The sequence below is a fragment of the Artemia sp. Qi Xiang Cuo genome, chromosome 4 (genome assembly GCF_049724085.1).
Source record: "Artemia sp. Qi Xiang Cuo chromosome 4, ASM4972408v1, whole genome shotgun sequence".
NCBI lineage: Eukaryota > Metazoa > Arthropoda > Branchiopoda > Anostraca > Artemiidae > Artemia > Artemia sp. Qi Xiang Cuo.
In genome coordinates, this window is record NC_142797.1 from 5,438,870 (window position 1) to 5,454,625 (window position 15,756).

General features: G+C 35.9%; 1 protein-coding gene across 1 annotated transcript in view; it reads right to left on the reverse strand.

The window, feature by feature from the left end:
- Positions 1-15,756, reverse strand: part of abs (ATP-dependent RNA helicase abstrakt) — a 79,987-nt gene that overhangs the window by 27,443 nt on the left and 36,788 nt on the right. The window contains exons 6-7 of the mRNA XM_089087758.1: positions 12,061-12,194; positions 3,417-3,654 (exon numbers count right to left, since the gene is read on the reverse strand). Coding sequence (XP_088943884.1) covers positions 3,417-3,654; positions 12,061-12,194 — 372 coding nt within the window. The remainder of the gene's footprint in view (positions 1-3,416; positions 3,655-12,060; positions 12,195-15,756) is intronic.

The following is a 15,756-nucleotide window of genomic DNA, read 5'->3' on the forward strand; positions in this document are numbered from 1 at the left end:
ACTAGGCCCCCTCCCACGCTCATGTTTTTCTCAAAGTCACCCAATTAAAATTTTGAGATAGCCATTGTGTTTAGCATAGTCGAAAATCTAATAAACATGTCTTTTAAGATGACTTAATCCCCCACAGTTCCCAGGGGAAGGGCTGCAAGTTATGAACTTTGCCCATTGCTTACATATTGTATTGGTTATTGGGAAGTATACAGACATTTTCAGGAAGAATTTTTTTCTGGTGGGGGGGGGAGGGGGCTGGAGGAGGGGGTTACTCGGGAGAATCTTTCCGTGGAGGATTTTTCTTTGGGGTAAGGGACATTTCTATGAAGGGGGCGCCTGATTTCCAAGCATTATTTAAAAAACGATCATAAATTAAATTAAAAAAAAACAAGTACTTTCAACTGAAAGTAAGAAGCAACATTAGAACTTAAAATGAACAGAAATTATTACGTATATGAGGGGGTTCTCCCCCAAGTCTATTCTTGGTCTATTCCGCAACAGTCTATCTTAGTCTATTCCAAGTCAAGTCTATTATCTATTCTAATTAAACGGTCTTTGTGATTCAGGGGTTTGTGAATTAATTTTTTTTTTAACTTTTAACTTAAAGAGCGTGTTATTTAATATGGGGAGAATCCCATAATATACTTAATAACATATACTTAATAAAAAAAAAACAATAAAAAAAAAATAAGCAATACAGCTCAATAGTAATCAAAAATTTTAAAACGGAACTTTGATGTCAATAAATGTATCAAAAGAATGGGCTTATAATGCTGATTCTAAATATATGAATTTTATTAAGTTTAGTATTACTAATCAAAGGCTACGAGCCTCAGAAAAATCACCTGATTTTTTAAAGAGGGGGGAAACATCCCCTAAAAGTGAAAAATTTTTAATGAAAATCACACCGTCAGATTCAGCGTATCAGAAAACCCTATAACATAGGTTTCAAGCTCATATCTGCAAAAATCTGCAACTTTGTATTTTTTGCCAGAAGAAAAATATACGAATATAGAAGTTCGTTACGTAAGTTAATTTGTAAATTACGTCAGAACCAAATTTAGAGACAGCCATTTAGCAAAAGAAAATTAAAATTTTTATGCAAATTTTGTTTACTTATTCAATGACGGCGAGCTAAAATAAAAGCTGCATTAACTAAAAAACGATCAGAAATTAAATAAAAAAAACAAGTTTTTTAAACTGAAAGTAAGGAGCGACATTAAAACTTAAAACGAACAGAAATTATTCCGTATATGGAAGTGGCTGTCCCCTCCTCAACGCATGGCTCTACGCTAAAGTTTGACTCTGTCTCACAACTTTATTTTTTAAAACAATAAAAAACTTTAGCGTAAAGAGCGAGGCGTTGAGGAGGGGACAGCCCCTTTCATATACGGAATAATTTCTGTTCGTTTTAAGTTTTAATGTCGCTCCTTACTTTCAGTTTAAAAAACTTGTCTTTTTTATTTAATGATTATCAAGGGCGATATTTCTGTATTTGTATCTTGTACTGATCAATGGGGTTCTCAGAATTTATGTGATTATATAGTTCATTAAAACACTGGATACTGAGATCCAAATATAATGTTACCTGATAGTAGTATGGTTCATGGTCGAGGAAACAATGATCAAAGGTAACTGTTGTTTTCGTGGACGAAGCTGGGATGGAAATTGCTTGGAGTGTATGGTGAGTACTCTTCGTTGGTCGAGGTATGATGAAAATAGAAGCTACTAGGTTGTATCTGCACTGGGCAACTCATTGTAATGCTCGATATCCAATATAGTTTATAAATGGCGAACATTTTAAAAGACCAAAGGCAAGCAGTTACTAATGATGGGGCGTAATTAATTGATGTGAATGGTAATATGTACAATGAGCAAAATGCGAGATATTTAAAATACCAAAGTTCCTTCTGTTTTAAGGCAAGTCCGTCTTCCTATAATTAAGTTAAATCTACTTTCAAAAATTAAAAGTCCTTATTCAGCCAAGAAAAAAAAACTGCCGTCTTTGGATTTTACTAAGAGAGTGAGCAGTAAAATAGATACTGCGCAGAATATTTCTAAAGAAGCTTAAACAATAGGAGCCGATTGAACGCCTAAATCATCAAAAATAGTTAAGAAACATTCTTGGACGAAATGCTCGCACCCCTGGAACCCTCGGACCAATTATGAGCCAGTTCTTACAGCGAAGGACTGAAGATCTACGTTTGATAGTGGTAAAAATGCTTTTTGAAAATATTCGTAAAGGAGAACCAGGACCATTCAGATAGAAGTCTTAATTTCTTTCATGTTGTATCTCGGTCACCGTTATTGTCATTTGGAGTGACCCACTGCTGTTCACCTAAATATGTAAGTTTCAATAAATCTATCGCTTTTTATCTGTGTTTATTTCATTTTATATGTCTGGATGTAGCCTAATAATAGGTAATTAGTTCGCAAAATCTCAAAGTTAAATTTCCCGAGGAATCGGATCTCCAGATAGCTCAAGAAAAAGAGGTCACCTTCGAAAGGCTTTATATTTTATTTTAACTCAATAATTGAGGGTGGCGCACGCCTTGTTGGCAAAATCTTTAGCGCTATAAGCGGCGCTTTCGGAGAAATTACAAGATGTAAGTTCACGACCTTTGGGCATAATATCGCCTTTGACGCGGTCAGTATTTAGTACCATACTTAATATAGCCAGCCAATTTTTTCATCGCTACAATAAAAATAAACCGAGAATGGTAACGTCATGTATCTCTATGATTGACAATTTAATGACTAAGGAGCCAATTATGATAATTATTGATTATGACAATTATCATGACAATGATTATTGATTATGACAATGATTATGACAAATTATTGATTAAGGAACCTTTTATGGTACTTCTTTCATTTTATTACTGAAACCTTCATGCCAAAAATAATACATAGAGCACACCTCGCTTCTTACTTGGGCAACGCTGTTGCACTCCCTGTTGTATCAGCCGAAATAACAGTTACCATTCCTGAATATGCTTCAAATGGCGATTCTTTCTCCACTGAGTTTTTTCAAAACACGTATGAAAATTTTCGGCTCCTACGGGCTGATTTTCGTTCTTACTAGGTTGCAGCTGTTGTTACAACCATAATACAGTACGTTTCTAAGATCCTCAAAAAAGAGTATACGCAACGCTAACTCCTTTGCCATGTCCGTCACTCAACAGGGTCTACTACTAGTTATGTAGGATACGCACTAGTATTCTGTGACGTGATCTACTCAACGTAAAATTTAAAAACGGTATGTGATTGGTCAGCAAAAAATAGCTCAGCAGCAACAACCGAGTTAACATTCTTACAGACCTTATGTAGCTCAAAGTGAACGGACGAATAACCGATATGCATCTAACGTTATATATTATCTTATATTATTGATATTTTTGAAGATGCAGAAGAAAATGACCAACCTGCAGATATCTAGCTTAACTATTTTCTTATCGAGCATGTCCATTAGTCTACCAGGAGTTGCAACAAGGATATGTACACCACGTCGTATTGATTCGGCCGTTTCACTCATTGACGTTCCTCCAATGGCCAAGCAACAACGAATAACTGGGAATTGTTGTCCTTTAAGTTGTGACAGAAAATACTCAATAATTTCATGCGTCTGTTTTGCTAGCTCCCTTGATGGACATATAATTAAACCTTCAAAAAGGACATGTCATAAAACTTAGTTCCCGGAATAGAGAAGAAAAAATCGAAAATTTCATGATGACAAAATTTTAAAAGTCGACAAAAAGGTGGTTTAATAGAAGCTTGTGGCGCTAGTTATTCTTATTATCATATATAATTATTAACATCAAAAGAAGAAAAAAAGTAAAACAAGGAGTGTAGAAGAAAAATAAATAAATGAAAAGCATTTCTACAAAGCATTATAAAATCAAACTAGTCTACGAATTACAACAGCTCAAAATCATTTCAATTCTTCTTTCAACGGATCAGAAGGGGTTGTAATGGAGTACTTCTTGGATATTCTACCAGTGTAGCAATATTAGCTAACTATAGCAGGAGTAGTACTTTAGTGTTTATCAGTACATTCTGTTACACTCATCACATTTTTTATTTCAAATAAGCAAGCATAATGAATATTATACTGTTTTTCGACGATCATTTGAACAGGCTGGTGTTAAGTTGAGGAAACAAACAAATTGATCTCCTAGCTTGAAAAACAAAGAAAGAAATAAAACAGTTCAGCGGCTGGCAAAGTTAAAATAAAGTTGTGCAGCCTGCGGCAAGAATTCAGTGGCTTGGAAAAGACTAAAATACGACCACTAACCTTTCTTTAATATTTCCTAACTTTATTATTATTATTTAAAGTAAAAAAAGGTTTATAGCTCAAAATTTTCTTGTCCTGATTTTACATTCAAGTAACGTTAGTACACCATTATTCTATTATTCATTACTACGGACGTGTCCAAAAGATGATGTAAGCAAAAATCCAATAGAAAATACAGCGAGATATTCAAAGTTGTTTTCTTCTTCTTCTTCTATTTAAACAGCAGGCGGGCTTTTCAGTGATACTATTTAGCCCTTTTCCTTTTGCTTCACTCATTGGGCTACAGAGCTACTGGCTTGATTGCCTCATGGTTATTATATATTTTCAGATATCTTTCAGTAGATCTTTTGAGTTTAGGAGTTCAATTATGAGTTGATAAAGGTCGATATCTATGCTCTGTGTGCAGGCATCTTTGGCTAGGCTCCTGACTGATAGTGAAATTTTGCGGTGTTTGAAGCATTTTAACAGTTTGCAGAGCAAGGTATGTTGTGCAGACGTCAGCATATTACATTCAAATAGGCAATGGTCAATTGTTTCATTATTCATATTACAATGCCTGCAAAGAGGGGACAGGGGAATTGAACCACTAGAATTAGAAAACTTATACGAGAATGCAAGAAAATTTAGTCCATTTGTTCCAGAACGTATTCTATGATAAATTTTAGAAAGATACTTATTGGAAAAGGGGGGAAGGATAGGATTAATCTTATTAAAATTGATATCTGATAGCCTCCATCGGTAAGTATCTCTAATCGGGATTGGTCTCCCACTTGGCTGGTCAATATTTATAGCATTTTTTGCTATTTCATCAACCTGATGATTACCACTTATACCAGAGTGGCTAGGAATATACTGAAAATAAGTTTTTATGCCACTTGAAGCAAGATTATCGATAATACTGAGACGATGATAAGTGTCAATGTCCAACTTATACTGAGGAGCTGAGGCTAGCAACTCAAGGCTGGATAAAGAGTCGGAATATACAATAATATTATTTGAATTTGCAATCAAAGGCTGGTTTTCCTTAATGTGTTCTAATGCCATGATTATGGCATTTAACTCTGCAAACATTATAGATAGATTATTAGATAATCTCTCGCCCATTGCAATTTTCAGGTGAGGAAGGAAAGCACCACTTGCTACCTTCTCATTCATTTTGGACCCATCAACAAATATTTGGAAGTGATTTTTATGGGTAATTGTATTAAGTTCAGCAAATTTTTTCTGGACAAAAGCGATGGGGGTTAAATCTTTAGTCCACTTTGAGAAATCAGTATTTATTATGGGACTTGACCAATTCCATGGAGAGGACTGGGGGAAAGTGGTTGCAACAGACTCTTCTGGTACGTAGAACTTCTTCTGAATGTTGGCATACTCATCTGCAATCCCTCTATACATGGCTGGATTTCTTTGCCAATTATTTAGGGTGTGTGAGCTATTTGATTCAATTTTTGTAAGATGTTTTGTCAAGAGAAAGCTACGTCTCTCTCTTACTGTTGTTAATCCACTCTCCATAAGCAGAAACTTGGTGCTTGTGGGTTTCCTAAGACCAAATATGAGGCGTATTATATCATTTTGTGTTGTTTCAATTTTTTGCATCTGGGTCTTTGCACATGCACCATAGACGATGAGCCCATAGTCAAGATGGGATCTTACATGTGATTTGTATAACTGGAGTGAGATTTTCTCCTTACAACCCCAGGGTGTTGAAAGAAGTATTTTTAGTATTTGTTTTTCTATAGTATTTTTTTTTATTGTGTTTGAGATTTGGAGGTGGAAATTAAGTTTTTCGTCGAGAATGAGACCTAGGTAATTGATATGATTATCTTCTGGAATAATTGTTTTATTTAGAGTTAGTTTTGCATTAACATGGTTTCGCTTCCGGTGAAATTGGATTATTTTTGACTTGGTAGGTGCAATGGGTAAATCTGAATGTTGAGAGAATTTTTCAAATTGGAAAAGTGACTTTTGCAGATTTGACTGTGCTATCTCAAATGTGTTGTCAGATGACCATAGCACCAGATCGTCAGCCTATTGTAGATTCGTGTGGGGTAGGTTCATGTCCCAGAGATATAGGGCAAACAGGAGGCAACTGACTTGTTGTCTTTTGGGGTGAAGAGGCTGAACCAACACAAACAATGAAACTTCGCACTTCTATGAAGGATTTTATAAATGATACTAGCTTGGGGGGTAGTCCAAGGTTTGCAAGTTTGTTTAAAAGGATTTGGTGGTTCATATCGTCGTATGCCCCTTCAAAATCTAGGAAAGCTGCAACTAGGACATTATTTTTTGAGAATGATTCATTTATTGCTTTTGTTAGCAAAATGAAAGCATCTGTTGAGGAATGGTATTTCCTGAATCCAGTTGGAGTATGAGGGATCATATTGTTTATTTCAACAAACCAGAGAAGTCTGTGATAGATCATTTTCTCCATTATTTTCCCCCTCACAGGGTTAATCATTATGGGCCTATAGGACTCAGGGTTCTCTTTGGGTTTATTTTTCTTTAGGATTGGTAGGAGGGACGAACATTTCCATATATTGGGGAACTTAGAAGATGCCCAAGCATGATTATAACAATTTAGCAGTTCTTGTTTGTATGAAGGGGTTTGATTCTTTATCCATGTAGGGTGTATATTGTCATAGCTGCCACTAGTTTTGGTCCAAATATGATGTATTGCATTATTCATTTCCTGGATTGAAAATGGACTACTTATATACTTAGATCCTGGGCGTGGTTGGTAACTTGGGTTCATAGGAACTGAGGACATTTTGCTTCAATTATTTGATGTTAGCTTATTAACAAAAAGAGTTGCAAATAGCTTAGATTTTTCATTATCATTGTCATAATGGGTACTATTATGTATAAGCTCATACTGGAGTGGGTTGGGGGAAATCTTTTTCCCACAGATGTGGCTTATGACTTTATGTATAATTGGCTCATGTGTTTCTCGGGAGAGATTATTTATAAACTTATTCCAGTAATTATATTTAGCATCTATTATAGTCCTTTTTAGATTAGATTCTGCTTGTAATTTTTTTAAATATGCAGTAGGTGATGGTTTTCTTATGAATTCTGTCCTAGCTGCCTTTTTATTTTCCATTTATTTTGGTACTCATTTGTCCACCATGCTTTAGGAATGTGTTTAGGGTAGGTTTTCTTAGGTGTTGTTCTGGGGATAGTATGATTAGCTGTAAATATGTCAATACTTCAGCATGTGTGCCAACTGTTGTGTTTGAAATGTATGAATTTTGGGTGAAACTTGTGATTTCACCATTTAGCTTATTTTGGAACATAGACCAATTTGCTTTAGTGTTGATATATTTGGAGGTATGTGGTAGAGTTTCAGCAGGTTCATTTAGGGAGCACACTATAGCAAAGTGGTCAGTACATAGACTATCAATTTTATTTATATAAATTTTATTCAAAATATTTAATGACAAAATTTGTAGGTCAATTGTGGAGAATCTGCCACTTTTGGGGTTGAAATAAGTATTCAGGTTTGGAGGGGTAGCAACAGCTAATTCATTATTATTTGAAGGCATATACTCAATCAATTTACCAGCTTTATTTGCTGGTTTATTCCCCCCAAAAAGGCTGTGGGCATTGAAATCTCCACAAATGATGATATTTTTTAACATATTAGAATTATTTATATAATTAAAGAAATCCATGGCATCTGTAGTTTGGCCATTAGGGTTATAAAAACTTATTATGTAGGTTTTTATATTATTCAGCCAAACACTGATACCAATTACATCAACATCATTAGCAAAATCTGGAAAATTGATGCCACAGAATTTTATATTATTTTTAAATAATAGAGCTACACCACCTCCTTTTCTCTCTGATGATCTATCCTTTCTCAGGATAGTATATCCCAGAGACTTAATTTGTTGATTTTGGGTTAAATGAGTTTCCTGGAGGGAAGCAATATTAATGGAATTATTATTCATAAAAGATATTAGTTCTTTTAGTTTATTTTCTGTGAGTGATCTTATGTTCCACTGGAGTATTGATATGTGTTGTGTTGTTGATTTATTTTTCATATAACTGTGTATCAATGTTCAGCTTTGTTAAAAGTAAAGCAAGATCTTTTTTTGCTTGAATGAGCATATCATCGGGGATGTAGACTTTTGCCAATTCTGCAATGATTTTTGTTTTCTGTAGTTGATGTATGTTCATGGCCTGAACTGCATTACTGTTTAGAATGAATAATCATATATTTGGGGATTGCATGTTTGGTTGTGCATCCTGTTTGTTAGTTAAGGAAATAATTCCTGGTAGTGTTTCTGGTTTGTTTCTTCATGGGAGGCGGGGCCAGGCTGACCTCATCTCACCAGACAAGGAGGCTTGTTGACTTGGTGAGTCCTTCTGATAGGGATGTGAGCCAGGGGGCTTAGAGGATGGTGTTTTAGCCGGCGGACTGGCGGCCTGGGGCGCATTTGACGGCGGAAATTTGGTTGGTTTCGTTGCTGGCTGTATTTGGTATTTTTGGGCAGTATTAGCTTGCATTGCTTCAAAGGGGCATGGGATGGTTTTCTCTGTTACTATTTGGAGTGTTAGAGATTTTTTTTTATATGCAGGGCATAGTGATTTATTTGTAGATTCATGTGTGCCTTTGCAATTGATACATGTAGACTGAGTGTTGTTGCAAGTTGTAAACTCTTTAGGATGGAATGCTTTATAATTACTACACTCTAGGAGAATTTCATTGCATTTGTTTGTTGTGTGTCCCAGTTTGAGACACTTCTGACACTGGATAGGCTTAGGTTTGTATTCCTTGTGTGGTTTGATTTGCACAAATAGGAATAACTTTTCTGGGATACTAATTTTTTTCCTCCAGTGTGAATAAGAAGGATCTACTAGTTTTTAGGCCATTAGAGTTAGGTTTGCCAAGTTGGGTAACATCTTCAACGTGGATTGAGTTGCCAGCCCTATCTGAGATCCCTTCTTTTAACTCCTGAATGGATATCTCTGGGGGAATATTATAAACTACTGTTTTTGTTGGTGATTGTTTTGGGTTCCATTTAGATGCATTAATTAGGGTATTCAGGAGGGATTTTAGGGTGATTATTCTGTCTGCTGATTTCTGATCTTGGACAGCTATTAACAGAGATCCATCACGCTTAATATTAAGAGAGAACATTGATTTTATCAATTTGAAAATTGCAACTCTTATTGCAGTAATCTTTTTTATTTCAAAGGGGGTAGTAGGAGTAATGTAGGAGTAAAGTAGGAGTAAATTCCTAAGTTTTTGGAGGGAGGATCTTGGGCAGGGAGAGGGGAAATGCTTTTGATTGGGGAGATTTTTTTCCTTTTTTTAGAGCTTCTAGAAAGGACCTCTTGAAACCCATTATCATCATTTATAGTGACTTTAGCCCTTACACTTATCAGTTTCTTCTTCTCGGAATTGGAGGTATCCTTTGAACTTTGAGATAGACTGCTTGACCAGCTAAAATTAGTATCACTTTTACTGGTATTTGAGGTTGGATCTGGGGGGACTTTTTTTTGGAGAACTTCCAATCATAGCCTATTGGAAAAAACTTAAAAAAAAAAACTAAAACAAGAAGGGATATAGAATGATATCAAACCGTCTGCACTATACTATTGGGAGGAGAAACACCACAGTATAGCCCTGAGGATGAGTTGAGAAGGATTGGTTCGGTACAACTGCTGATTAAATGCGATAATATTTCACAAGAAAATTTATTTTAAATTTCTTATAAAGTTGCTGCTGTTGCTATATGTTTTCCGAAAGCTATTGTGCAGAATACGCTGCTTCTTCTGCAAAAACAATTTCAACCATATTGATTTACATATTTGAAATTGGCGTGAAAAATCCAATACAAAATGCAGCAAGATATCCACAGTTGTTTTCCGAAAGCTACTGTGCAGAATACGCTGCTTCTTCTGCAAACCATTGCAAACATATTGGTTTACATATTTGGAATAGACGTGAAAACGCATATTAAGTGATGTGTTCATGTTTAACTTAGCGTAGTAATGAATTGCAAATTTACCCACTTGACTGTGTCCCAGCTCTTTCTTAATGCCAAATTAGTATTGTTTGGCAATGTGTGCCAACTGTTACTGAGAAAAAATTAAATTATTGAACTGCTGTCTATATTCTAGGAATAGATACAGACAGAAGAGGGGGGCGGGCTGTAAAACAGATAGACTGTAAGTTACTCCGATAATAACATTAACGCAAGTTTTCCGTATTTAAAGAAGTAAAATCTTTTTTTAAGTGTTTAGTTTGGAAGACAGCACTAACAATACTGTTAATGAGTGAGGGATAGAAAATTGTTAATCCCTTTGCCAAATTGTCGTATTTGATTCTCTTTTTCAAAGATTCTTTGTTTCTTTTTAAGTCTTTAGAATTTTTTATTAAAACCGTCAATTACGATTTTGGGAACGATGCAATTGAGGATTTCCAAATACTTTCTTGTCATATTTTAACAGACAAACAAACTAAAAGTCACAAGTTCATCAAATAATTTTTCTTTTCACTAATTTCTAAATTCTAATTCTAAATAATAATAATTTCTTTTCTAAATTCCTACCTTTTCTTAATAATTTCACAAACCACCAAATCTAGTAGGCTACCTTTCTTAAGTAAGAAAAGTAATATTAAAATAAAAAACATTTTTTGACAAAAACTACATCTTTATATACAAGATAATTTAACATCCATGTCGCTTCGAGGATTTGCTTTCTAGGGTATGATGTCATTTTTGCGTGATCCCGTTACCTTATTTACCGAAGCATCGTCATATACCTTGCAGATGATACATATATATTTATATATATGTATAGTGCTTTTGAGAAATATATATATAGTGCTTTTTTTTGGACGTAAAATTCAACTTTGGCGATCATGCTGTGGTAGTAATTTTTAAAATAAAGTTCTATTCGTTCATATTCTATTAAAATGTTGTCATAAACTGTTTTTCAGAGTTATCACAGGCAGCGCAATAGCGCTACTTAAGTAAAGAGCGAAATGGGCGCAATGTATTATTTATTTATTTATCTTTTTTGGTTTCTTTAGACCAGGACACTTCGTATAGAAGGAGTAATCGTAGGAACTACCGAAAAGGGCTCATTCGATGAGAAATTGAGAGAGCTGGTGCCGTTTTTAATAGTCAAAAGTGATTGGAGTGACCAGCCCCACCCCTCCCATCATTTGCTCAAACACATCCAATCAAAATTTTGAGATAGCCGTTTTGTTGTGCATAGTTGAAAGGTCCAGAAATGATGTCTTTGAGGATGACAACCCCCCCCCAAGGGCCCTCAGGGGAAGTGTTGTAAGTTAAACACCCATCCCTACAAGCAGAAGCCGATGTAAAATTACAAAGCTAAGTTAAAAAGCAGAGAAAGCTTTTTTCTCTTGCAGCTTTATTTTACATTCTTATATTTTTCCACTGACTTTGATGGAAAAACTGAAAATCTGATCTAAGAAGAAAAATAGCGTTTTCGTGATTAAATGGTTTTTATTGTACTTACTTGTGTTACCACTTTTTTTTCATTCTGTTCCCGTTTCTACTTTATCCTTTTATTTTATTTTAGATGAGCACTCAAACTACAATGGCAATAATAAAAAATAATATCTCTTGTTTCTTTTTAATTTTCTAAAAATAAGAAAATCCACACTAAAAAACGGAAGTTATTCGAAAAGGAAGTTAAAAAAGAGAAAAAAAAACAACGAAGCAGAAATTGAAAAATTAAAGTAAATCGAGAAAGAAATTAAAGAAAAAAGAAAAAGAAAAACGTACCATATGGTCCTTCTCCATAAATGAAGTTCATCATTTTCTCTTGTTCCAAACAAAACATGATTAAAGGCAAAACGAACACCAAAGTTTTCCCAGAACCGGTGAATGCTATCCCAATAATGTCTCGACCAGAGAGCCTGTGTAAAAATTAAAATTATGTTAAAAAAAAAAACAAAACTGAAAAATAAGAACAGAAAACGACACAATCATTCTAAAAAACAGTTGAAGATGTTCAATTCTGAAGATGTTCACTCTTGAAAAATATTTTTTTGTTAAGGCAATTACGTGACTTGAGCGATTTTAGTTGTTTTATTAAGCGATGATGTTGAGTGAAAAAACAAATTAACTATCATCAGTCAACTAGACAATTCTTCCCATACAAGAGCAACGGCTAGGGAAGGGACATTCACTAGTGAAAATAACAATAAATAAAATTTACCATGAATATTGATAATCGCCAGAGCCAAATCCAGGGAGGGGGGGGGGTGTTATCCGGTTTGGATCCCCAAAATTTTTGTCCGACCAGTACAAAAGTAACAAACACACGTAAACAAATTTTCGCACACAAAAACCTTGATAGTCACTAATCTAAATGGTTGTTTTTGTAAACCCCCCCCCCCCAACAAAACCAAATTTTTATCAGGTTTTGCACCCAAACCGAATCCTGGATACAACCCTGCCTATCGCAGTACCTTTTTTCTACGAACACATCAAATAACACTACAGAATGATTTGTCAATACTAAAATGTCAAATTAGTGAAATTACTATTGACAAAAACAGCTGTTAAAAAACTAAGTTATTTATACACATATTCAAAATTTTGAAGAACTGGGAATTAGTTTCAGAGAACAGAAAACATTTCCAGCCGAAAACTTTTCCTGAGAGATTCTTCAGACAATTCTAGGGACCACCACCCTATATATTGGTAGAATATTCCAATATTCCTTCTTTTCTTCATTACTTTATTTTTCGTATTTTCTCTTTCTAGGGGCACAATGAGAGAAAGGTTGAGACGGCTAGGACATAGTCTTCGGATGACTGATGACAGATTGCCAAAGATCGCCCTTGTCGGGCGACCGTCTAGGGCCAAACAAAAGAAGGTCGCCGCCGGATGGGTCACCTCTGGATGGGTCGGCACGTTTCTTCATTCTAGGGTGGAAAATCAGCACTTTTAATTGAATTAAGTAATTCCAGCGGAAATTCAAGTCCCCCTTCCTATTTATCCTTTAAAGACTCACACACATAAATTAACACGTTCCTTCATAGCTATTTGAGAAGGTGAGCCCACTCGTGATCCAAAAGCTCTAGTTTTCTCACGTAATTCTGAATTACCTCCTTCACGGCACTGAGAGGCTCAAAAATTTCATATTTCGCAACAATATGGCGGTTTCTAAGAAAAGGCGGCACTTGAAGAAGATATTGGACATACCTGAAAAATACCGACCTTATGTCTTTCTTGTTTCGTGCACTCAGGAGCTTCCAAAAAGGAGACAGGTACAAGACATGAGGCAAAGCAACTGCATTATAAAGACGGGTCAAATATTTACGGCTTGAATTGCGACGGCTAGTGACAACACCCGCATAGGCAATGCGCACTTTTTAGAAAGGTGTTCAATAAGCAAAGACTGGATCTCTCGAAGAGTACGACCAATCGGCAGGCCAAGGTACGTAATGTGACTAGACGGTATTACGGTAATTCCACCAAGCCTGACTGTAGGTTAGGAATTGACTGGTTAGGAATTGACTGGATGACTGGTTAGGAATTGACAATTTGTAAATTCTTTAAAATGTATAAATATTTTGTAAAAAAAACCCTGGTTGTAGTAATTTTTGCCCGTTTCAAATTTGACTTCAATATTCATTTTAATTTCTACGTGTTTTACGATTTGATTTTTCCGCTCTATCGGTATTAAGAGATTAAATATAATAATATTTGAAAAAATCACACTGCAACTAAAATAAAGTAAATAATTTGTGAAATATTACTAGACCCGTCAACATTGACGTTGGATTATCTTTTACTAGCTTAACTTTTTTCAAGACGTGAGAAATTATCTTCTAATGAAGAAAGCAACCGAGACAGATTTAAAAGATCATCTGCAAAACCCAGAAGTGACAAGTCAATATGCTTGCAAATATAACTCGGAAAGATAATCTGTTGTGCATCATTAACACTGTTATTATACAAAATAGGAGACGTTATAGCCCCTTGCTTAATTCCCTTATGTACGGATATCTCCCCACTAAGCTCACCATCTTGCAAACGAACACGAAGCTTGAGGTTCCTATACATATCACGCAGTGACCTTACAATAGAAGAACGCACGCCTGGCTTACACAGCTCAACCAAAATCTGGGCATGAATCCCAGAGTGAAAAGCTCTCCTGACATCATACTGACCTAAGATCAAAGTTTCTCACGAGAGATGAGCATCAAGTAATATGTTAGCAAGAAGATGAAGTACATGGGTGCACCCGAGGCTTTTTCGAAAACCAAACTGGTGTGGAGGCATCTCACACTTATCATAAATCTCATCAAATAAAACAATCTCGAATAGTTTGCAAAATACTGAAGATATCGTTACTTGCCGATACGAAGAACGCTGTTCGGCTGGCTCCCCCTTCTTTAATATCAGAATAAACATATCCACACTAAAGCAACTCGGGACTATCCCTTGTGTCGAAATCATCTGAAACAGAAGGGCAATGTGATGGTAAAGAACATAACCTTTTAAAGAAAGATGTAGAGCACAAATACTATCGCAGCCTTTTGAGTATAACTTTGTCAGTTTTTTAACGGCCTGGCAAATTAAGACCGGTGACACTGAGAAATCGTCGAAGGTGTCGGTAAGCATAGAAAACAGCTCATTCTCGTAATTAGACTGCAGAACTGGATCAGGCACTTTGAACCCGGACTCAAAGTAAGCACTCCACTGATTAGCAGAAATATTAGACGTAGGCTTGGCTTCTTCAGGCTTAGACCGAAGCGACCAAATAAGGTTCGGATTCTTACTGAGCTTTAGCACAAAATTTTCTTTGAGGGTTGCACGGTGGGCATCCAACGCTTTATTGAACTTTCGTTTAGTATGGATTAGAATCTCGTTCACTATTCCACTTCGTGGCTTCCGGCTATCATGCCAAACTTTCAGCCATAGCTTCCCCGACGCACAGGCCGCCGCTAGCTCCGGATTTCTAGACCACCCTTTCACCTGCGATCTATTACGGATACGCTTCACAGAAACTGCTACACTCTCCACGATACTCAGAGCATGCAATATTTCTGCACAGTACATGTTTATCTGCAGAGGTATTTCACTTTTACTGCAATACGAGTTTGCATTTCTCTGCAGCAGATGGAAGGGAACTTTTATTTTACTCACGATATCGCCAGAAGCAGCCGCAAAGACATCTTTCGACACTTGTTTCCAGTCACTGTATACTCTCCATTGGGATTTGCACGGACCAGACCACTTTGGAGAGTCCAGTGTTATTGACAATGACAAAGGCAAATGGCCGCTGCAACTTTTAATTCGTCACTAACCGTCACTCACATGGTCAATATTTGAGACGGTGTTGGCAACACAGATAAATGTATAAGCTTTGTCCTTATCAACGACATTTAACTGATCAGGAAGGGAACCTATAACGATTTGAGTCCTTTCAGATTCGGTATTAAGTAGGTCACAGTTCAAGTCCCC